We start from the raw sequence: 25,290 nt of genomic DNA on the forward strand, positions 1-25,290 counted from the left end.
CTGTATATCAAGAAAATAGTGAATACAAAAATGTTCCTGTACACATTTTGCTAACCAAATATCTTCGTATATGGTATTCGCACGGAGACACAATGAGCTTCTGCCGACAAATTACCTGCGTCATCTGCGAATGTGTCTACTACCGTCGTTGTTATTAAAAGATGCGATTTTTTTACCGTTTGTTTTAGTTATTCAACACATGAAAAAGAATTGACCAACCAAAAACACTTCGTATCAGATCAATGCTCTTTTTGTAAAGACGATTCGTAAATATGTTCTTTTAATATATATATACTGACATGTGTGTTATCTATTTAAAGCATTATTTTCACCAGATAAAAGACAACAAAAATAATTATTATTCTAAGAATGAATCTTCCAAATTGTGATAGAGGGTACTAATTGTTCATATACTGGTAAAAAAAGTAATTTAAACCAGGTTTAAAACGAAAGCGAGAGCATTGTTTATTAAACACGAAAACACATAAAAGTTGTATTCTTATCTCTTAAGCTCCTATATTCGTTTTCATGTTCTCATAATATTGCTGCTCAGAACACTACGTAAATGTAGTTTTAAAATACCATCATGTGAATGTTTATTTAGAAAACGAGACAATACTATTAATAACAATAATTTAAGATGTAAAACTGATGCGCATGAATTAACAAGGTCAATGAAATGGAAATTCGTATAACCGTTATCACGATAATTTTTATACAAAACTAACGATATATATCTAGCTGATGTGACGAGTACTTTTCATCTGTGTTTGTGTTTATTTAACAAACATGTGCAATTTGAACACTACATGTTAATTTATAAAATAACAGCACACCACACACTAAATTGTGAAGAGTAGACATATCATGGACTGTTGCTATATTATATAAAGACTTTTGTGAGAAAATTTATATTATCATGATAAACACTCGATATGAAACATGTAGATACAAATATATTGACTGCTAAAGACTCGTTGTAAACAAAACAATGCCTTAATGCCTCCAATCCAAATAGGTAAATCTAAATAACTAAATATTTCATTAAATAGTAACAACTGTTTAAATATGGTCGGTGAATTAAATGCTATGATAACACGAAATCATGATACTGCTGAACATGTATCTGTCAACAAACTGTTCCGTAAAAAACTGCATCAACATCGCATATACTTATCTACACATGTGATTATATCTAAAAGTGTGTTGATACTTCTGAAGCAAAGTACTCTTGGCTGTTGTTGTCATATGTAATGTCCTGCGAAGGGAACCCAATTTCATCTACTTCTGTGTCAGGACTTGGTAATCGTCAAATCATTACGTGTTCATATGCTCCTTCATAAACGTCTGTCAAAAGCTTTGTGCGATGGGAGTGGAGTCTGTGGAGTGGTTTTGCTCGTACCTAACTGATAGGACGCAGTCTGTGCATGTTAATGCCGCTAAATCGGATTTCGAATCGGTTGTGTGTGGTGTCCCCCAATGGAGTATACTGGGTCCACTCTTGTTTTTGACCTACATTAATGATATGAAAACAAGCATATCATCCAATTGTAAACTAATACTCTATGCTGATGATAGTGCAATTTTGTATTCACATAAAGATCCTAGTATCATTAGTCAAGTTTTATGCAGAGAGTTCGAGTCCTGTAGTAAGTGGTTAATAGACAATAAGCTATCCCTCCATCTAGGCAAAACAGAGTGTATTCTTTTTGGTTCGAAACGTAAACTCACTAAGGTGGACAATTTTATTATACAATGTAATGATCATGTTATAAAATCTCAGTCGCATGTAAAATAGCTTGGTTCGATTTTGGATGCTGATTTGTCTGGTATTTCTATTGTAAATCATATCGTCAAGAAGGTTAACTCTAGACTTAAAATTTTATAAAGACAAAGTGCTTTCTTAAATTAAAGTCTTAGAATAAGTTTATGTAATTCTTTAATACAATGCCATTTAGATTATGCATCCTCTTCGTGGTATTGTGGGCTCACGAAACAGCTCAAGCACAAGCTACAAATAGTCCAAAATAAAATGGTTCGTTTTATTAGCAATTCCCATAAGAGAACATCACTTGGTGTATCGAATTTTGAAGATCTTGGTTTATTGAACATTGAGCAAAGATACAAGCAACTTCGACTTAACCATATCCATAAGATTTTGTACAATAAATGTCCGAGCTATATGAAAGACAATTTTGTCAAATGTATAGATGTCCATCAATATGGGAATAGATCAAGATTAAATTTTTATGTACCTCAAGTTGATGGCTTTACTAGTTCCTAATTTTACTACAACGGTATTAAGGATTGGAATTCATTACCTGATAATATAAAGTCCATCAAATCGAAATTTACAATTAAGAAACTTGTTAAGAAACATCTATTAAATGAAATGAAAGAAGACGAGAATTCCATGTATTTTTACTTTTAGATTTGTTTTATTTTATGAAATTGCTTGTTTTTTATGCTAATTTGTATGTGTCTGTGTATTATCATGTCAACGTTTGAAAGTCTTACTTTTTAATATGTAAAAGAAATAATTAAAAGATCATGTCGTTTTTATCTTAAGAACTGATACAAACTATATATTTATAGTCACTTATAAGACCTGTTTAACAAAATCCAGGGACCCCGTTGGAAATAAGCGTATTCATGTTTACATGTCTAGGCTTTACGGGTTATCCTGTGTATACATCATGTTGTTATATAGGTTAGATCTGTGATAAAAGGCACCATTTACACTTGAAGTTACACTGTTAACTATATCGTAGTATTTGTATTTGTACTTAACATGTTACGATATTGTAATGCATTGATTATATTGAACTGTAAAATGCTTGACATGTATACACAAATAAAACTAACTAACTAACTAAGTCTTTCGTCGGGTTGTATTTATTATGCATTTCGTTGTTTTCTAACTCATCTCCTTTGATAGATAGTTGGCCCTTTTCATCGTAACCATTCTCATTCGATTCCATATTTGACGTATCGTCACCCTCTCGAATGTATTTCGCTTCATCCGTTACCTTCAGTGGCTCGCTAAAACACACATTTTTTTTGGTATCGTAGTCAGGGTTAGGTTCTTCAAGCAAAGGCTCAGCAATGCAATCAGATTGCGTTTCAGTATTTCCAAGGACGTTGCTGCCATAACTTTTCGTTTTGTTCATTTCTGCGTAAGAAACGTGATCACTACAAACAGGTGTTTCACGATTGCGTTCGATTGCTTCATCAGGCATATCTTCAGAATTAAAACACGTTTGACGCTCATTGTCCTCGGTACATAAACGCTGATCAAGACTTTTCATAACCTCCGTTTCCGACTTGATGTCTTCAACTTTTGCTTCCACATCACCGTTACTGGTCTCAAAGTTTGTTTTGTCCTGCATAAGTATTTTTAGTTCAATGATGTTCATAGAAACAACTTATAAATATAAACGAGTATATTGTTATTACGCAACAACCTTAAACCAATTTATCGGATAACACCATGTATATGGAACAATATATTTTAATTTCATTGTAAAACATGGTCGGAACTAAAATGACTAAAGTTTGTACGTTTGTGTTCGCTGATCAAGACTCGCTTTCAGGCGAATTGTCCTTAGTCAGCGTTTCATATCGTTTTTGTATCTTTTGTGGCTGCCAAGAAATAAATATTTCACAATTTACGCATGACATTCAGAAGAATTCCAAGAGTCACAACGTTTTGCAAAGTTTAAGCAAAGTGAACGAAGCAAAGTCGTCACGTAAAAATAGGACGAAATGTGAATTTGTCTTTCTTAACAAAGCACTTTCAGTTAGTTTTGTGCAAATAAATAGTTATATTTAATAATCATAATAACACACGTATTCCTGTCTCATTTCAGGCATAACATTTGTAATTGATATGTCGTACTGGGTTATCTCTTTATAATGCCTGATTTTTTCAAAGGTAATTATATCCTCATGTCACGACCGAAAAAAACACATGTCTACGCAACCGGCAAAGAAACATTCGAATTACAACGCAATATTTCAATATTTGATTATTGTCTTCGTACAGCTCAAGTGTAGACACGTTTAAGTTATTAATATAATATTCTGTATACCTTTAAACAGTAACCCATTCAAGATTCGACTACCACCAGAAGGATGTTTTCAAACAGTTTTGCAAATGGTCAGTTTCAAATTAGTATCGGTTTGAATCTAACTCTTCTTTCAACGACCGATCAGAATAACAATCTCATACCTGTTATACTGCCTGCTAATCAAGACCATCGCGATACTCGTTCCAACCAGAATAGCAACCGCCATAACGATGAGACCTATCTCTCGTGCCCCCAGGTCCGAATCGGAATTTTTGGTGTCCGCACACTCGAGTGCAGAATAGAATAATGTCCGTATCTCTTCGTAGTTATTATACACCTGTCTGAAAAATATATCAAATCACATTCTAGCACCCATCTCTGTTTTATAACGTTATTAACAAAACGATATTATTCGTTTAAAACTAGATATAGGAGTAAAATAATGTCATTGCTTCAGGATAAACTCCATGCAAATCGTTTGTAATATTTTTTTCTTTTTCTTCTGTAACATTTAAGATACGGCTCCTATGGAGCATCGACGCGCTTTGACTATACAAGGAGTCTTGGACCCTAGGTAGAACCAGTATTTGGTGTCTTTGAGGTAGATCGAAAGTATAATACCACAATCGGGATCTAACCCGTGACCTCCCGATTGATATTCGAACACCATATCCATTACGCCACGGCGAGTTTTTCCCAATATGACCCACACGTTTAATAAGTGAAACCACACCGCCTTATGACGCAAATACGATAGCCAATCGCATATGATATTAACAATCTGACATCATTTGTTAGTTTAACACGCACACAATGACATAAACGACATGTCTGCTTACCTGACAAGTGTGCTGGTTTCAACGGACTTCTCTGTAGGAGTGATGAAGATTCTGGATCTAGAAAACACAAGAGACAATCGTGACAAATCGTAAAATAATTATCCAATACAGTGGAAGAACAAAATGATGATACAACCAATTTAAAGGCACAACATCCGCTATGCATTAACGCTTCTTCAATATAAATAAAAAGTCATTCTGAACTGAACTTGTTTTCAAAAATGAATTGGATTTCATGCTTTAACATTCTTTACGACTGAATAGATATTGTTAGTTTAAAGGTTTAATACATAATTTAATACATAATTCACAGACAGCAAATATTATTAAAGCAAATGGGAGTAAACTTGTTGTTTCAGTACTCGTTAGCATTGCGATCTTAAAGGTTCTATTATTTTTAACACAATATTTATTTGAGTCAATTCACGGACAGCAAGTATTATTTAAGAAAACGGAAGTCCAGTTGTTGTTTCAGCACTCATTGATATTGCAATCCTAAAGATTCTTATAGGTTTAACACAATATTTGTCAATTCACTGACTACAAATTATTTACGCAAACGGAAGTCCAGTTGCTGCTTCATGACTTATAAATGTTGCGATCTTAAAGGTTCTTGCTTATGAAATATGACTGATTCAGATTCAGAATAGTAGAATAAGTCGGATCTTAACCATTTCGACTGAAAAGAAAAGGTTTCACAATTTAAAGGTCTTTTTCGCTGGTACAAAAAATAATCAGATGGGTAAGAAAGTGGATAAAACAAGTACATAATTGATTTGATAACAGAGAAGGTTACTCAACTGTGCGTAGACTTTTCGTAGGCATCCACATGTAAAATGACAACGCTCTGGTTTAAAATCTCTGAAATTCCCCTGAAAAACAAAAATGAAATACTTTGGTATAAACAATACCAACTTTTATTTATGGCGTCGGCTTTCATACTATTCCTTATCAGTTTATCGTGCTACTAAACGAGTATTATGATTTACTGCATTTAACCATATTTCTAACCTTACATTGTTTGTGTATAATCTTACTTAATCGTCAACGCAAATATGTTACCATTACTTTTCCCAACAATATCATTATCCACATTATGTCAAGTACATTGATAAAATGATGCTTATTTTTATACAGGTCCTTTTTACCTTTCAAATATTTCTTGCTTGTTTGTTATCTGACCTTTTTGCAGCGGCGTGTTCAGTGGAACTGAGCTAATAGCACCATCTCCGCTAATGACCTTGAAATTGTTTTGTGATACATTATGAATATAACTACCTTACCGAACTGTTTGTCAACCTATTTTTAATAAAATTTTACGTCTGTGAGAATGTACTAGTAATCGGAAAATGTCAATATGAGGTTACCAGTATTTATATAGAGGTCATTTAATAGAACAGTTTATGACTAGAGGACCATTGAATTTGATCTTAAACGAATAAGGCAAGTGATCGTGAACTGAAGATTGCTTACATAAACAACAGCCGAAGCCTTGTATCGTGGAATTCCTTGGTCTGCCGCGATGACATCAAGTTGCTCAATATCTCTGACATGGTCTTGATTAACAAGACTGATTTCCCCGGATGAACCGTTGATAAAGTACGAATGACCGCTCAATAACAGCAAAACACGAACATAGAGAAAGCAAATCCTGTTTCGACAATTCTCACAATAAAATCACATTTTTAACATGATGGCACAAAAAAATGAAAATACTTTTAAAATGATCTATCTAATCTACAGAAAACATCATTTGTAAAAATAAATAATTCATGTATTAATAAACAGGCCAGGCGCATACAAACATCTTGTATTGCATGATTATTGTCTTATGTAGCTTAACGCTGCCAACGAGTGCTTATGAGTAATATTACCTTTCCTTAATGTATATCAATAAATCAGTGGCTTAACGCTTACGATCAATACTTTTACGACAAACCGATTGTGTTAAAAAATATGTGTATGAAAGAAAATTGCGATATTATTTATACTTTATTTCTATGACTGTGTTAAGAATAATCAACTTAAATGTACGTTAATCAATATTTGGTTTTGTCTAGATTTTCGCTCTACCGCCTTTTGCAAAAGTACGTTTTAAGAGCAACAAACGATGTTTTTGTGAAAAGGTGGATTGTTCTCATTTAAATGCAATGACAACATTATGCATGAAACATTATTTCATACTCGCAATAGTAAATGAAGATTAAAACACAAATTGAAATCCTCACATAATGGAAACAAGTATTATTAAAACAATGAGCTTTAAAACAAAATGTTCCACCATACTTACAAGAACTGTTCCGACGATTAGTCCCTTTTCTGTGGGGTTTCCAAAGTACAGTATGTAAATATCAGGGTGAAATTCAGGAGCATTGTCGTTCACATCAAGGATGTTTATACTAATGTTGAAGTTGCATTTGACCTACACCAGAGTTAAAATATTGTTGTATTCCTCTATAATTAACACTAGAAAACGGACAAAACGTTTTGGAAAAATGTCGTTACAATAATGACAGTGTATGTTAAAAAAGTACCCCAGGAAGTTATCATATCTCACCTCAGATTAATAATTTGTAAATGAATAATGCATAATACACATAAAATAGATTATCGTCTATGGTTCTATTTATTGAATAGACAAACGAAAAAAAAAACGCGATTTTATAGACTTACGTGCACTAAAGTTGTCAAAACCATAACTGTATCGCATTAACCAAATTATAAAGATTATGTTTCACAATATGCAAAAAGAGGATCGTGCTAATGTTCTGACACCCACTGTCATTGCAATCCTTTTGTTAAAAGATTTCATGAATTAAAGGGGCCTTTTCACGTTTTGGGAAATTAATAAAATTAAAAAAAGTTGTTTCAGAATCGAAATTTTTTGTTTTAGTTATGGAATTTGTGAGGAAACAGTAATACTGAACATTTACCATGCTATAAAATAGCCAATATATGCATCTTTTGACGATTTAAAAACCTGAAAGTTGAAACGCGAAACGATTGAATAATTTGGAGAGTTCTGCTGTTGTCGTTATATTTTGTGAAACTACGAGGATTGCTTATATAAAGTATACAATACTGTCTACGTTTGTGAGCGCGGATGGCCGAGTGGTCTAAATGGTACACACTTTAACTCTAGGACTCCAGGGGTCAGTGGTTCGAGCCCAGTTGAGGGTTACTTTTTTTATTTTTGAAAATTTTATGATCGATTCTTTCTGGAGCTTTTTATTTCCAATGTTTACAATTATCAATATAAAGCATTTAATGAAAAACTTCAAAACATGCAAAATCTGTGAAAAGGCCTCTTTAAGTTTGTAGGCGAGCCTTTGTTATTTTTTGTATAAATCAATAACGTCACGTCATTTAACCCAATTACGTCATGTGGTTTGTCGCTCAGAGAGTAGGAAGCAAATGAAATTGATCACAAAGTGCTGATACACAAGGGATAGATATTCGTATCCGGTATGTATGTGCTACAAGCAGAACACGATAACAGCATGTGATCAGTGATTACCAACCTGCCCATACTGGTAGGCTTGCACCAGAAATTCATACGTCGAAATGTTTTCCCTGTCTAAAACTCCAGTCGTCTTCAAAATTCCGCTAAAACACACAAAAGTCAATACAACGTCATATACGTAATAATGTTAGTAATGACAGTGCATGCTCTTCTTTGAAAGACCTAACTAAAAATAATAGGCCAGTGTTAGTAGTTAAAGTTAAATAATTCGTGTATTAGTATCGTTATCGTTGTTTATCTTACAAACAAGCACAATTTTAGCTATGCTGCACAGGAGCTAGTCTCAAGGGGGCTTTAGCTAGGGTGATTGCATAGCAAAGCATCAGAATGATGCATTGATTTTTTATCAATAATAATGCAGACGTTCTTTTTATTTTTTATTCGTTTGCGATCTTATAATTCAGTTTTTGTTTATTGTACAGGCAAGCCGAGTCGTTAATGTGTTTTCGTAAGTGAAGTTTATTAACGACTTTGTTCTGTCTCTGCATTTTTTTATACTATAATCAAATGAAATTTAGTAATAAATAAGCTCACAAAAATGAACAGACGATACTTAAATGATTCAAATTAACAAGCAAATTAAGCTTACATATACTGGATATTTAAAAGCGACGGTATTTTATTAATTAAACAAATCTTAATACTTGATACATTTTAGATATATGTATATATCTAAAATGTATCAAGTATTAAGATTTGTGTAATTAATAAAATACCGTCGCTTTTATATACATATATATATATATATATATATATATATATATATATATATATATATATATATATATATATATATATATATATATATATATATATATAGTACACTCATATACATACTGCAAAATGCAAATGTGCGAGGTTTGATAATTAATAGTAACATTGTTTATTCTATTTCATTTCACATTATGTTATCTCGCTACATTAACATTTCATATCTCGATAATGTTCAAATAAATCTCAAATGCACTCGTATGAGTCTAATTTGTATACAGATTTGAAACAATACTCAAATATTTAATGCTTGAAACATGTTATCTTAGCCGTACGTTTCAAAGGCACAATTTATTAATCTTATGAAGCACATTATATGTAATTTGCCAGATGATTTAAAGTGATTCATTAAGTATAGAAATAATATGGATTGAGGTTACAGCTTCATTTTCACAACTTAGCACCCAATAGTTGACTATATGTCTGAATAACGTTTAAGAATCATTCACGTGTTTCTTATTATTAAGTACATAATAATTCAGAATGACTTCTCGAAGTGGCCGAACCAGAATAAGAAACCCTTCAAACGTTGTCCTATGAATCAGCCGATTTCAACTTTTGTATATACCAAGCACACATCGTAACCGTTTTTTTAAATTATTGGTGTTAAAGATGAACAGAACAGAGCACAAATAAAGCTACTATAATTGTTGAGAAGTATGTATCACCAGTTTGTGCTGTTGTCATTGTCTAAACGTATGGCGATCGGTCACTTGCCTCAGATACAAGAACTTGTAGTTATGATAAAAACAATATCATGTTGTCAAATTGTAAGAATGTTCATACTATAAAAGCGCTGGTGTAATGCTATAGTACTCATCTTTACCAAAATCACAACACAATTAATCATACGTAATACAAGACCTACCTGGGAGATACACCAAACGGCACTGCAGCTATATTGGGTATTACTTTATACGTCAAACCTGTGCCACCACACTGTAACATAATTCATATATATTTTTATTAATTTATTTATAAAGTCCAAAATGTTGTAATTATAACAATAAAATATATCATTGTATTGATTATTGTTTGTATTTCGTTTTCCAAATTTGCTGTTTATCGATCAAGTGTAAAATACAAGTTTAAAGCGTTTAAACATTCTTGACCAATAGTAAGTTTTAACTGAACATTTAAACATTAAGTAATTACGTTATATGAAACTTTCAGACAGGCAAACGTACATTTAATGTATCAGTCAATATACATCAGTAAACATATTCTGCAAATGGTATTGCTATAAAACTGTGAGATAAAAATAAATGCACAAATATTAACAACACGAAGCGAACCATGTAACTTGTGTAAATTGGCAACGGTATTATTCTTATAAAAGAAATTAGTGAAAAACTGAGCTCTTATGTATTATAGTTGCTCATCATGCAGCAATATTGATGAATCAAACTGTGAAATTTAACACTTAAAGATACTTAGAACAATTCAATGGACAACGCTTTTCTAGATTTACCGTCAGTTGAGCGACGTAAGTATCGATGGTAACTGATTCCGTGACGTTTATGTCCAGACGAGGGTTATCCACAGTCTCATTGGCTTTCCTAGCAAACGCAACCGTAGTAATTGAGCATCGCCTGAAGCGATACGTTCTTACATTAAATAATAAGTAGAATAAACAAAAAAATTCTGTTTTAACATAAATGTGAATATTTGTTTATTATGAAAACTATAAATCATCTAAGTATATGCGTTTTGCAGTTTATCTTGTATTTAAAACATTTCTCATCATGAAATTGAATACTGTTCTGATGAATACTTTTTTTTGAAAATGACATGTTTATCTTTAATGAAAAGAAACCAATTGATTATACTGACCTCGCAATAGGATTATAAGGATTGTCACAAGTCTGAACAACAAATCGGTAACCATCAAATGGGAGATTACTTCTGCTCATAACAATAAACCCGGTTGTTTTGTTGAGAATAAATGGACTATCGTTATTACAATTCCCTGCGTTCATGGTCCCGTTAACTATCTCATAGTCGAAAAGAGCGTTATCGCCAGTATCCTTATCAGTTGCCTCAACCTGTTTCATTAAAGCAATCGTCACTATACGATCAACAACTCTTGAGGATTAAATTAGTTCAACAAAAATTAATTCTGCAGGATGCCGATTTGAAATAAAACCACAAAAAACAGCAGGACGCAAACCGAAACATTAGTAAGCTGTCCAAATTTCATATTGATCAACAGGGAAACACAAACAAGACGTAGACGACGGAACCTTGTAAGAATATTGGAACGCAATATACTGAGAACTTCAAAGCTTTGGTGAAGAATGAGAGTTCCAAATAGTCGAGCATTATGATAAGGAATTTTTAGAATTCCAACTCATTGACAGAATGTTTAATTAGCATAGAATGGACATTTGTGAGATTGTCTTTAGTGCATGTATTACCTTTCCTATAGACGTTCCAGCAGATTGATTCACATACGTTAAACTGAACTCAGACAGATCAGGGAAACCGAAAACTGGATTGTTGTCGTTGATATCCTCTAGACGAATGTTCACTGTTAGGTTGTTTTGACCTGCTTCACCATGTTGTGTTAACGGTTCAATCTAGAAAAATATACAAAGTAGTAATTAATAAGTACATGAATGTCATGTTAAATGAAGAAACGCAATTATGCCGTAATGCATGCATATAAAAGTGATCTTCATGTTGCTTTTAGTTTCCAAGTCTATAAATATTTAACTTGCATCCTTTACATGGAAAAATTAACCCAGTTGATACTAACAATAACGGTGATGTTTTCCTGGTTTTCTCTATCAATTTTCGCCGGATCCTTTACATTCAATTCTGCCGAAATGTTTTCAATTTTAAGAAGCTCAAACGCCTCTGTATTGACAATGATCCGATAGGTAATGAACCCGTTTTCGCCCTGAAATAAATGGTGTAATGTAAATCGCCGACAAAGAATTGTTGATATTACATGGTAGGAACACGAGCTGTATAAAAGCCTAAAATAAGACGTCGATACATTTGAAGAGAACACTTTGAAACACAAGTTTGAATCAAATAAACATGTATTTGTAAATTAATAAGAGAAACAACACATAACAAAACATTAGTCCAGAGGAAAAAGATGCCAATCATCCCCCACCAAACACATTTGATTTGTGTCTCAAATCTCCGCTTATGACAAAAAGACCAATTTTGATCATTGACCTGCAGGTACCTTGAACATAGAGTTAGGTAGACAGGTGTGACACACAACACGAGATCTCATGATTGTAAAATTTTGGCCAAGGTTGAAACAGCATGCAAAATAATCAAATTATGGCTTTGAAAAAAAAGCAGTTTTATTGCCAAATTTTCTTTTGTTTCTTGAAATCCATCAATTTGTGTCAATAGAGAGTCTATGGACATTCAAAACGCGATACAAAAGTGCGACTACTATGTGCCGCCTTCTTTAAGGTTGCGTAAACACAATAAACATACTGCATCGGTATCCAAGGCCTTCACGTTATACACGTGTGTACCAACGGCTGAATGTTTTAATAACACCACCTCGTCAACATCCGGTCGGAAAAATGGTTTGTGATCATCTATGTCTATGACGTTTACGTGTATAGTTGCTTGAGCGGTGCGCGACTGTGGGTTGTCAACTTGATAAGCCTTAACAATAAAATGCAACTTTTATATTCACTAACACAAGAACGTCCACCTCTGGGAATCTAACAGGCAAACAGGCAACATGAATTTACAAAGTATAAATAAAATATAGTTTGGAATTATCAAAACATGAATTCAAAGAATTTTGCGATACAATAAAAATATGTACTTTCAGAGAAAATTACTCAAAAAAAGTAAACAATATTTTTATTGTGTTACTATTTCGTATTGTATTGATATGCAATCTCAATAATTTTTGATAAAACTGAGCATTGGTGTGTTTTTATGCCATGCTCAATACAACATGACGGAGTCTTAAAATATGAAAGAAACTCAGTACATATTCTCAAAATTCATAAAACATACACAGCATGTTATTTGTTTAATGATTTACAGCAGGTTTGTTTTTACAAAACAAAATGATAGAACGGATACCATAATTATGTTGTCTGAAAAATAACTGTATTGAATGCATCAATACCACCTTGTTGAACAACGACGATTACCTCGATGATGAGTCGGTAATTCGATTGTTTTTCATAGTCCAATACTTCCGCAACATTGACTGTCCCTTTGTCAGGGTCGATAGTAAAAAGGCGCGCACCAGCAGATGGGGTAATAGCTGTAACAAAAGACTTCTAGCTGCACCACGAGATTATTAACAACAACATAATCTTTATAATACAACCTTTTTTCTGTTCCAAATTTTATTTTCCACGACAAGTATAACATACATACGTAGCAAATTACATGCTTACATACACATTTTTCTTATAGTATACAAAAGTCCATAAACGTTGTTTTTTATGTACAGCTACTTGATGGATACATACATGTACCGGTACTTGTTGTACTTTTAACATGCATTCATATACAAATATATTTGTGTTTTATTCCACTTATTTTACAACAAAAAAACACAAGTTTTTACCATGCAAATTATACTAATGTTGAATGTATAAATTATATGTATTGCCTTTGATGGAATATCGATTTTAATTCACGAGCGATCATAGAAAATGATCATTTCACGAGTGGCGCAGCCATGAGTGAAATTATATTTTTTATATGATCACGAGTGAAATAAAACCTATATTCCACCAAATTCAACACATTTTCTTTTTATTTTATGCTTACAAATGATTATGATTGTACTTTCGCCATTCCAGACAATATAATTTACCGTTGGTTGTCCCGAAATTTTATTGAATGTATGTTTAATGGAAGCTTATCCGTATGTTTTTATAAACAATCAATGCCGAGTAGTCGCCCTTGGTAACATTGTGGGCGATAATGGGGAAATCAAAGATATTTAAAAAAGTTTTGGTCAAACAATGAAAACTATCGATAATTTTCACTTTTATTTTTCACTGTTAGAAACAGTGAAATATCAGTTGTGTATTCACTGATATCTCTATATAAAAGAATGTTCCAGGTTTATAACCTGAAACTAATAAAGTTCAGGTTTATAACCTGGAATTAATAAAGTTGTTCTACGGAAAAACTATGATGACCGTAATGGAGTTTACGTGAATTAATACGTCACGCCCTACCACGTCGTCTTTACATGAGGCGTGCGAAGTTTAATGTAAATAGAATATAAATTGAAGAACTTATTTGAAACACAAATAAGCCACGAGACCAACTAAGAAACGAACAAACATGGTAACAATTCATACCCCATAACAAAGGCGTTCTTTAGAAGAGAAAAAAAACGTGTCACTCACTTCTTAGTTTGTATTTAATGGTTGCGTTAATGCCGAAATCTTATCTGATCATATGCGGATATAACCGGCGTTGTAGTGTATGGTCTATTCAATGTCGCGTTGTCATGAAAAAGACAAATTTATCGAACAATATCTAATTATGTAAACTGGTAACCAATAAATGTTGAAAACTATTCGTCAATAGGAAGTGGTCAATAAACATCCGGAACGACCACATATTTACGAATTGATATTGGTACTTCAATGTTATTACATCAATCATAAATAATATTATTAAGTCAACAGTAAACAATTTTATGTTGTGTAACAACAATGTGTGCACCATGACGATATATTTGAAATCATTTAAATTATAAACACGGTTTTCATAGACATAAGCAAACCAGGTGCGAAAATACATGATTACAGTAAATGTAACGGTCTGTTGTTTGCGGTAGACAAAATGCTCAAGATGTGTAACGTTATAAGCGGTTATTGACAATTGTAAATTGATCGGCAAATTTCCATCAGCATTACGTCTTTTGTTTTTAATCTAAGTTCTCCACACAAATCTATAAGTAACATCACCCCTTCAGCGATATCCAGTCTGTAGTCAATACCGTTTTTGATGTTGAATGTTGGATTTTGGTCATCTTCGTCAATGATTTCCACAAAGATTGTCGTTGTTGCTGAACCATTTATACCCTGTAATGAGAAATTAGCGTACCAAGATTGCATGTGTCTGCCATAAAGATCTTGATCAACCAACAGTGAAAATAGGTTGAATTGTTAACTAAATTATGATCAATAATTTAATCAACTTAGATAACCAATGACATTCTTCCAATCGTGAGATGGTCAAATTATACATACAGTTTGTTAAATCAAAATATCACTAGATCATTTATATACTCTTAATTTGTGTATTTGTAATAATCATACGCGCCATTTACGCAGCCTATTCATTTCAGAACAAAATAATTCCGATCTTAAAATAAAACTTACCACATAAGTTCCTTCGATTGTCAGGGCATATTCAGTGCGTTTCTCATAATCGATATTGCCATATGCATATAAGGAATTTCTGTTTCTTGAGGCCCTCCAGAAAAACGGCACAGATTCACTATGACGAAAGGTTAGCGTAAATAAAAAATAAAACGTCAAAAGCAACTGAGCACGTTTTAATTAAAGGGATCTTTTCACGTTTTGGTAAATTGACAAAATTGAAAACAGTTGTTACAGATTCGCAAATTTTCGTTTTAGTTATGATATTTGTGAGGAAACAGTAATACTGAACATTTACCATGGTCTAATATAGCCATTATATGCATCTTTTGACGATTTAAAAACCTAAAAATTATAAAGCGTTGCAACGCGAAACGATTGAACAATTCGGAGAGTTGTGTTGTTGTCGTTTAATTTTGTGAAACTACAAAGATTGCTTATATAAAGTATAAAACAACGCGACCGGAAATGAGCCACCGGAAGTGTCGGAACGGAAGCTGAGAGATCATATGAAGTCAGCCCTAAAGCTCTCCAAGGATATGGTGGACGGAATACGGTTTGAGCGAGTACATTGATCACCTAGCCATCCGATTCCCGGTAAAACGAGGAAAATTGTGGCAAAGTTCACATATTTTCAGGACCGCGAACGTATGCGAAAGGAGTGGAAGCAAATGAAGGGCACAAACTACTCAATGTTTTAGCAATTCCCGAAGGCGGTCTCTGACAAGCGCCGGAAACTGGTCAAACATATGAAGGAAACCAGGGATCAGGGCAAATGTGCTTTGTTGGTGTATGACACCCAGTACGTGGACGGTCAACCGTTCAGAAACTATGGGGACGTTGTGGGTGAGCTTTCCATTCTCTCGTGGAACGTGCATGGACTCTCGAAGGAGAAACAGCAATCTGCTCATTTTGTTAATAGTATTGCTAATTCTGATATTTGCTTTTTATATGAATCGTGGACTAATTCTAATAGAAATATTTCTTTAAATGGGTACACATCACATAACGTTTATAGGAAATTATGAAACCGTAAAGCTAGGAGAAATAGTGGAGGTGTTATCTTGTTATATAAAGATCATTTGAAGGATGGCATTAAAATAGTTAAAAATCATCATGACACCATTATTTGGATTAAATTGCATCACATATTTTTTCAATATTGTAGAAGATGTATATCTGTGTGGTGCGTATATTTGGGGTGAAGAATTCCCTGCCAATAATTTGGTTAATATTGATTTGTTTGATACTATTGAACAAGATATTTCTGATTTTAATTGTGTTGGATGTGTAGTTCTTTGTGGTGATTTTAACAGTAGAGTTGGTAATAAATGCGATTTTATCCCTTATGATTGTATAAATAACGCAATTGATGACTCTGACTATGACCCTGATTGTACACCCGTACAGGCCTCTGTCGATAATGTTCAGAATAGCCACGGCACTAAATTAATAGATCTACCTCTCTACGTATTGCGAATGGGCGTTTATTTAATACTAGTTACTACACGTTTTGTTCGAATAACGGTTGTTCTGTTATTGATTATCTTTTAATGAATGAACGTCATTTTGCACTAGTCAATGATTTTACTATTGAACCATTTAATGAATGGAGTGACCACGCACCATTACGTTTTTCACTTTTATGCCCAAAGCCTGATCAGAACGAGTATCCTAAGTGCGAAATTAAACATAAATGGAACGAAAAAAAAGCGGAGCGTTTCCGTTCGGGTATTATAGGGTGCTTACCGCGTTTCAACATTATTACCCAAAGTATTGATATATGTTGTAGGTAATCTTTTAATAAAACGGACGATGATTTTTCTGAAATTATTAGATCCGTGGCTATTCCATTGTTTTCAAGGTGCTATTTTGTTAATGACAAGCCTTTTTTCTCAACAAAAACTGTGTTAAAACAATACAGATTTGTTTAATGATGACTGTAACTCTGCGCGGGTATTGTATTTGCAAGCACTACGCCTATTTAATTCTGATCATCATACCGCAAATAGGGTACTTTTAGTGCAACGTAGAGCCTCTTATAAGAAAATCGTAAGGAAATGTAAAAAAAAAGTTTTAGACAAAAATGAAAGATATTGAACGTCTTAAAAGATGTAAACCCAAAGAATTTTGGAAATATTTTAAAAGTAAACAAAAATCCGATTATGCCGATATTTCAATTGATGCGTTTCAAGAATACTTTGCTAATATAAGTAATGATTTATCTAACTGCTACAATGACGAAGCAGAATATTTGTGTGTACATCATGATTTTAATAATGTATCTGTTTGTAATACTGAACTTGACCAGCCTATCACCGTGAGTGAAATTCTAAGTGCAGTTAAATCGCTCAAGCGTAATAAAGCTCCAGGCAGCGACCACTTATTAAACGAGTATTTCATTGAATGTATTTATATTCTTGCTAGTCATTTGTGTGATATTTTTTACGGGATTCTAAATTCGGGTTACTACCCAGAAAACTGGATGGAAGGCCTGATAATACCACTTCATAAAAAATGCGACAAAAACGATGTTAATAATTGTCGCGGTATTACACTTTTAAACTGCTTGTTCAAGCTATTTGGACATGATGAAATGTTTTGATTCTATATACAGAAATGCACTTTGGTTAAAAATGCTTAAAACAGGTATTGATGGAAAACTGCTAAGAGTTGTTAAAGACATGTATCAAAAAGTTAAATCTTGTGTCAAGGCATGTTCTACTTATTCTGAATAATTTAACTACGCTGTTGGTTTGAGACAAGGGGAGGTTATGTCACCACTTTTGTTTTCATTATTTGTTGAAGATTTAGAGCTTTATTTGCAGTGTAATATTGATTCAGGCTTAAGTTTTAATGATTTTACTTTGATTTTGTTATTGTTCGCTGATGATATGGCTATTATAGGTAAAACTCCTAATGAAACTCAGAGGCACTTAGATCTTTTATTTTAATACTGTTGTTCATGGGGTTTAACTGTAAATACCACAAAAACAAAAATAATGTTTTTTTTTCGAAAACGCTGGGCATTATTAGCAAATGAAAAATGGACCTATAATAGCCAACCAATCAAAACATTTGATGATTTTAACTATTTAGGTACTGTTTTTAACTACACTGGGAACTATTGTAAAAACATTGAACATCTTAATGGAAAGGCCTTGAAATCCTTAAAAGTTCTATTTTGTAAATGCAACGACTTTGGTCTTTCGCCAAAAACGTTGTGTCAACTATTCGATGCATTCGTATCGCCAATTTTAAATTATTCATGTGAAGTTTGGGTTTTACCAAATCCAAAGAATTAGAAAGAATACACGATTATTAAGCGTAAGAAGTAATGCGTGTTCTCCTGCATTGACCGGCGATCTGGGCAGATACCCACTGTTTATTCACAGATACATATGAATAATCAAATATTGGTTAAAAATCAAAGACAGTGATAACATTAGATTGAGAGTTGTGTATTACGAGGCCCTTAAAGATTGTATTAGTGGGAAGAAAAATTGGGTCACGAGTGTTAAAACTCTCCTGAACGAATATGGATTTGCGTACATTTATGAAAATTACCAGTACCTTAATAATAATGCTTTTCTCTCTGAGTTTAAATGCAGAGTCATAGACTGTTTTAAACAACATTGGCTTCACACACTTGAAAGTCCAGTTTTATTTTTGTACACAGAATTTAAAATATCATTTGAATATGAAATATATCTAGATATCTTACCCAAAAGTCTCAGATTCTACTTCTGTAGATTAAGAACGTCATGTCATCCATTAAGAATTCAAACGGGTAGGTTTAGTAATAACCGCATAGCTAGGGAAGAAAGATATTGTATTTGTTGTAACTCACGTGATATTGAAGATGAATATCATTTTATTTTAATCAGCCCATGTTATACAGATAATTATTAGGAAAAAAATACATAAAATCTTATTATCTCAAACGGCCATCAGTATTTAAATTCTTAAGCCTTATGAGTACATGTAATAAAGATGTTCTCATTAAGTTGTCTTTTTGTGTGAAAGAAGCTCTGATAATTAGGAAAGCAATATTGAATGTTGTTTAAATATCAGCTGAAATGTTATGTTCCAAGGGTTTTGTGGTGTGTTTGTTTATCTGATTTCTTGTTTGTTGTATGTATATAATCCTCATAATGCAGTACCAGTACCTGCAACAACATGAGGTGAAATATACATGCATGCTTGTGTTTCCGCATTTAATGCATATATATTATGTGTTTTTTATTATAATAATGATCCGTATCGTCTCTACTTTATTAAACATCTTTCACATTTCTCTAGCCGACTTAAGAAATAATTAATATCTACTCGTATACAGATGTGAAATATACGTGCCTGATTGTTTAATTTGTTGCCATAGTTTAATTTGTGTATTTTTGTAATTGTTGTTGAAGACATTAACAATAAATGTGCACTGTCTATCAATATTATTAGCATATGCATCCACATGATATGCGTAAGATAATCCACTCTCAAGTTGGTTTATTTAACATAAATATAAACAGCATGATAATCGATTGCCACCTGTCACAATATGTTTTAACATTGCGATTGTTTCCAACCACTGTCATGTATTATATAATACGTTATGTACACTTATTATTATTGAACACCCACTTTCTTTTTCACGTGCCCTTTTGAAATGTATAATATAACATGGCTAAGACAGACGATGTACTATGTACAAGTTGAGATAAAGTTCTGTTCTGTTCTATAAAATACGTTTTTCACACATATTTGGCATGATGGCCGAGCGGTCTAATTGTTTTTTACTCCAGGACTCTGGGGGTCACTGGTTCGATCCCTGAGGCGGTCTACTTTTTTTCCTTTTTTTAATTATTTTCTTGATTTTTTACTTGAGCTTTTTAGATCCATTTTTTACATTTATAAATATAAAGCATTTAATGACAAACTTTAAAACATGCCAAAATCTGTGAAAAGGCCCCTTTAAAGCACTTAGAAGTTATATAAAAGTTTATGTTATACTCATGACCTGGGTATAAATAATACATGAATGCACTCTAAGTAATACTAAATTGTTATTTCAACACAACGTTTCCTTTTGTTTTAACGACATACATGCATCAATCAATATTATGTTTTTCATTTGTTGTTTTTATACAAATATATTCATTAAATAATTATTTTGATTGGAAAATGTCTATACTAGTACATTTAATTGATTGGAATAAACTTACCTTTAGTGCGAATGATTTTTGAAGCTCCCACGAGGTTTCATCTCCATTATAACAGTTACCCATCGCGATATTTACTCCCAGTCTATCGGAACCGATTTGCAGCAATGTTGCATTTTTCGTATTCTTCAAATAAACCGAGCATAAAAATAAGAAAGGATAAAAGTTATGCCCTTGATATAGACTTGTATTTATTAAATGTAATAACAACTACTGCGATAATGTGCTGATGTATTCTAAATTACAAATTTAGCTGGGTACTTAAATTCGAATGAATATAAGTTAGATACCATTTTTCATAGGGTTTAAAGTTTGATTATGGATGATTAATGCATAGTTGTTAAAGTTGCAAAGGTGTTCGCAATGTGTTTTACCTCTGTTATAGATACTGTATAATTTTCTTCTTTGTAAGAAATGTTGTAATATGCGGTTTGCACAATGGTCAGTAGAAGTAGAATATTCTAAAGAAAAACGAACACACAAATGAATACATATACATAAATATACATAATGTTAAGATCATACTATCAACATGTACTATCAACATGAACTGGTTTTTTGCTATTATATATAATTTAATGCAAAATTTCTGACAGTCAACTCGCTGAGGCTGTCTTTAAAAGACGACTTTTCGTGCATATAGATAATGCACTCGCATACCTACGAATTAACGAGTTTAATGGAAATTAGTACAAGTAATCGATGGTACAGCCTTAGATAAAAAATATGCGCGGTGCTTCGTCAGAAATAGTACGTTGAAAAACCATATTTGAATTAATATTCAGTATAAAGCCGTATTATCATCTTAATTATGCGTGTTGGTAATAGTTCTTTGTCATATTACCAACAGCCGTTTAGATGCGTGAACTCAAATCAGCCGTGCTTCGCACTCTTCTTCCTTTACACCCTGCCAATCTACACTTCCGACCGTTTATTATTTTACAACAGACTATGATCTACAAATATTATTTCTAAATTGTATACACTACCGTCTTCGAACAGTCGCTTGTATCGAATCGGCATACAGGCAATTCGTCTGCCTGCAACATGGAAATACAACAAAGAGATCAAGTGAACAAGTGTTGCGAGCAGTGTTTAGTTGTGTGCTTCCCCACAAGTAGCGTTAATAATTTTATTATAATTTACATGATGAAATCATCAGTTTAATATTTATCCATTCATGTTAGAATCAAAATAGTATATGTAAGCGGTTTTTAATTAAACTATATTTTACAATTCAATAGCAATGCGCGCTTATGGCCTTGGTTGAAATCACTTTTCTAGGGATGTACTATTTGCTTTTTCTCCCATACTATTACACAAGTTATATATGATTAGTTTAATTGTGTAATTGTATGCTTACACAAAGCGTCGTTAGCTTTGATTTCAATACAAGTTCCCCGTTCGAAAGTTCAAAAAAGTTTCCGCATCCATTATACTGTGTAATTTTTCCAGTGGCAGTAACCACTACATGCCCTAAAAAGTACGGCATTATATTGTGCATAGTTACAACTGTATACTGTATGTCTATTGCGATGGAATGTTCATGTCTTGAGTAAATATAACCAAAAGAACGTTCATGTAAACATATCAAGAATCGGTTTCAAGAAAATGAATGCTAAGATAGTCAAAAGTAGACAGTTATTTGGTAAGCAAGTATGCTTATTTGAAAAAGCCTGTATGCAAATACAAATAATGTTTGAGTATATTAAATAATACGGGCTACTGAACTTAAAATCGATCGTTTTCTAATGACAGATAATGACAGATAAAAAATGATAAATCGAAAAGAATTTCGCTATTGTATGACAAACTATTTATTAAAATGTTCACAAAATACAAGTTTTGCAAATTATACGCACAATGTTTACACGCCATAACATTATAAGCTTAAATAAAAAGACATTTCCTAGTTGACGCATGCGAAGTCACTCACCAATGGGTGTTGTGTCATTGACCTCAACCTTGTGAAAAATGTCTGAACAATGATAAATTGCTCCTGAAAAAGATGTCATATTCTTATTTAATGTTTAGGCGAGTTAATGTGTAACAAATAATAGAGAATATTAATTAATCAATATTCAGTTTTTGTTTTTATAAAGAATGCCAGCATACGATGAACGAGTCCATAATCGGTATTCGATTTGCACATTATGTTCTGGATGATCAAGGTTTTGCAGATAGTTTATACAATAAAGAGACACGATAAGACTCAAACAAAAGTTTTAAGCTGTAACGCGGCGTATCTGCTGCGAATATCAGTATTCATTTATCACATACGTGTAGCATGGTTTAACCAGATATATATACGCAATATTATAATAATATATATTTACGCAATAGAAGTTATGTTACTCTAGATCAGTATCCACTTTAATTTTATACTTTAAAGTTTATCACAGCATTTCAATTGATCATAAAGATTTGACTACTACTGCCAAATTCGCGTGTGTTTTTTTGTTTATCGGAAATATTTAATTGTCAATAAAGCACCAAATCATATTGGAGTACTCAAGGAGTTTGTATAGTTCGTTAACTTACCTTCGGGCATGTGTACGAACAGACTTGACATGGCAACCACGATTGCATTAAAACTAACCATGGTTTGCTGAAAAAGAAGTATCATATACATGAAAATTGTATACTGTAATTGAGATGATAGTCTTTGAAAAATTATTTATATAAAACGCATCAACGACAAGTCATCGCTAGAGAAGGTACCAGTATATAGACGTACTCTAAGAAAGTAAATATATTCATGCTTTAATAATTTCAACTGTCGCTGTTAATCTGACAAACCTTTTAAGTATATTATGTTTACAAGTATGATAGTCCTGCAAAAGAAGTTAAAAAAGTGATGTTATAAAAGCTAACAACTTGATTTATTAAATAAAATTGAACCCGTATTAACCCATGTGGTGGTCTTGAAAAGCATGTTTAAATAAATTGCGTTCAATGTATATATTTTTAAAAGTATTATTGTTCATTGATTTTATAAAAGCACGTATGACTAGATGATAATTTAGGGAAGGCGATGTTGCAACTAAAACTTTATCAAACTTTATAATCAAAACCGCAGTTACCACATACTTTTCAAACTATGTTCGTTTACATGTGTATTTTAATATCGATATTCACAAGAAATACCAACGACACAAATTATGTTTAACTTTTGTTCACATGCGATTCAAGTCCAGGTACAAAAATCAACACAATTCAAGGTATTAAGGTAAGAACATGGAGATCCAAACAATATTCTTATGAAACATTAACGACCAAACACACAAAACTGTCAATGTATAAATGTTGGTTTCCATACTGAACGAAACGTCATTCAAGTTCTTCAACAGTGACTCAACTGATCTAAGATAAGCAGAAGCACGTGTATATTGTGTCTGCATTTTTTATATTTGTTGCGTATTGTGTGCTACGGAATACCGTTAATGCCATCGTGGTTACAGATTAAAATTCTTTAGGGCGACAACGAGATAGTGCGATAGTACGATGGCGACAATGCGATAGTACGATGGCGACAATGCGATAGTACGATGGCGACAATGCGATAACGCGATAGCACGATGGCGACAATGCGATAGAACGATGACGACAATGCAACAACGCGATAGTACGATGGCGACAATGCGCTAGTTATAACGTACTGTCGCAATCGTATCATCGCATTGTCGCCATCGTACGATCGCATTGTCGCCATCGTGCTATCGCGTTGTCGTACTGTCGCCATCGTATTATCGTAATGTCGTCATCGTACTATCGCGCTGTCGTCATCGTATTATCGCCATATCGAATTGTCGCCATCATACTATCGCAATGTCGCCATCGTTATATCGCGTTGTCGCCTTGTCGCCATCTTACATTCGGATTATCGTCATCGTACTATCGCGTTGTTGCCATCGTACTATCGAATTATCGCCATAGTACTATCGCACTATCGCATTGTCGCCCTATTGATTTTAATGTGTAATCACGATGGCCTTACGGTATTCCGTAGTGTGCCTTATCTGATGATGTGTTCTGATCGGTTTTATTACCTGTTGAAGCTCGGTAAACTCCCTTAATTGCTGACGGTATCAGTGTTTTATTTGTGATGAAGTAATCCATTATAAATATGTTCTTAAGAACAAGTCAACGACATGTTGTCCGACTGTAAACATACTCTATTGCTTACGTGATCAGTGTGTAATTTGCGCTGATATAATCAATAATAAATCTTGTCGAAAGAAAAATTCAGAAACATGTTGTCCGATATTAGCGGAAATGTAACGAATGTAAGCGACCCCGATTTAAATTCTTTATTAGTTTCGTTCAACAGTATATGTATCATGGTCACGTTCAGTTCATACAAGTGCTGTACTCATTAATGAAATACTCATTTATGTTAACACTTCTTCTTGTATTGATTGATTACACATCAGCAGTGTGTTTGGATAAATGTGTTTGGTTGTTATGTTAAACTGAATATTTTTTATTAATAACGTGTTAATACAATGCCCATGCTGCTTTATA

The 25,290-nt window shown here is 33.0% G+C and overlaps 2 protein-coding genes across 3 annotated transcripts; both read right to left on the reverse strand.

Moving 5' to 3' along the window:
* Window positions 1-579: 579 nt before the first annotated feature.
* Window positions 580-15,283, reverse strand: LOC127852665 (protocadherin Fat 3-like). The gene is made up of 20 exons (XM_052386615.1): window positions 15,166-15,283; window positions 14,567-14,605; window positions 13,346-13,461; window positions 12,666-12,842; window positions 11,962-12,105; window positions 11,621-11,782; window positions 11,037-11,248; window positions 10,675-10,795; window positions 10,072-10,142; window positions 8,431-8,515; window positions 7,200-7,331; window positions 6,383-6,560; window positions 6,058-6,149; window positions 5,711-5,781; window positions 4,910-4,966; window positions 4,232-4,411; window positions 3,562-3,642; window positions 2,874-3,383; window positions 1,947-2,011; window positions 580-1,512 (listed from the first exon to the last, which is right to left on the reverse strand). Exons 1-12 carry the CDS (start codon window positions 15,281-15,283, stop codon window positions 6,471-6,473), a joined length of 1,467 nt encoding a protein of 488 aa, XP_052242575.1. The 3' UTR covers window positions 580-1,512; window positions 1,947-2,011; window positions 2,874-3,383; window positions 3,562-3,642; window positions 4,232-4,411; window positions 4,910-4,966; window positions 5,711-5,781; window positions 6,058-6,149; window positions 6,383-6,470.
* LOC127853083 (uncharacterized) lies at window positions 15,106-24,114 on the reverse strand. 2 transcript variants are annotated; one of them, XM_052387277.1, is made up of 10 exons: window positions 24,086-24,114; window positions 23,308-23,374; window positions 22,703-22,765; window positions 22,130-22,242; window positions 21,756-21,806; window positions 21,141-21,227; window positions 20,770-20,892; window positions 19,275-19,364; window positions 15,551-15,668; window positions 15,106-15,250 (listed from the first exon to the last, which is right to left on the reverse strand). In XM_052387277.1, the coding sequence occupies exons 1-8, from the start codon at window positions 24,098-24,100 to the stop codon at window positions 19,347-19,349; spliced, it is 537 nt and encodes a 178-aa protein (XP_052243237.1). In that variant the 5' UTR covers window positions 24,101-24,114; the 3' UTR covers window positions 15,106-15,250; window positions 15,551-15,668; window positions 19,275-19,346. The 2 variants fall into 2 exon arrangements, with proteins under 2 accessions (XP_052243237.1, XP_052243238.1); XM_052387278.1 differs by lacking the exon at window positions 19,275-19,364.
* Window positions 24,115-25,290: the final 1,176 nt, after the last annotated feature.

Source organism: Dreissena polymorpha, chromosome 12 (genome assembly GCF_020536995.1).
Source record: "Dreissena polymorpha isolate Duluth1 chromosome 12, UMN_Dpol_1.0, whole genome shotgun sequence".
Lineage (NCBI taxonomy): Eukaryota > Metazoa > Mollusca > Bivalvia > Myida > Dreissenidae > Dreissena > Dreissena polymorpha.

Bases quoted from the DNA above. Each gene is read 5' to 3' on its own strand.
- LOC127852665 (XM_052386615.1), bottom strand. From the start codon at position 15,283: ATGCAATCTTGGTACGCTAATTTCTCATTACAGGGTATAAATGGTTCA. The intron at 11,249-11,620 runs GTAATACATGCA...TTAATGAAACAG, and splicing joins CTGGAACGTCTATAGGAAAG to GTTGAGGCAACTGATAAGGA. The intron at 7,332-8,430 runs GTTGGTAATCAC...ACTCTGGTGTAG, and splicing joins AAGCCTACCAGTATGGGCAG to GTCAAATGCAACTTCAACAT.
- LOC127853083 (XM_052387277.1), bottom strand. The intron at 22,766-23,307 runs GTAAGTTAACGA...CATCTTTTTCAG, and splicing joins GTTCGTACACATGCCCGAAG to GAGCAATTTATCATTGTTCA. The intron at 21,807-22,129 runs GTAAGCATACAA...TCCATGTTGCAG, and splicing joins CAAAGCTAACGACGCTTTGT to GCAGACGAATTGCCTGTATG.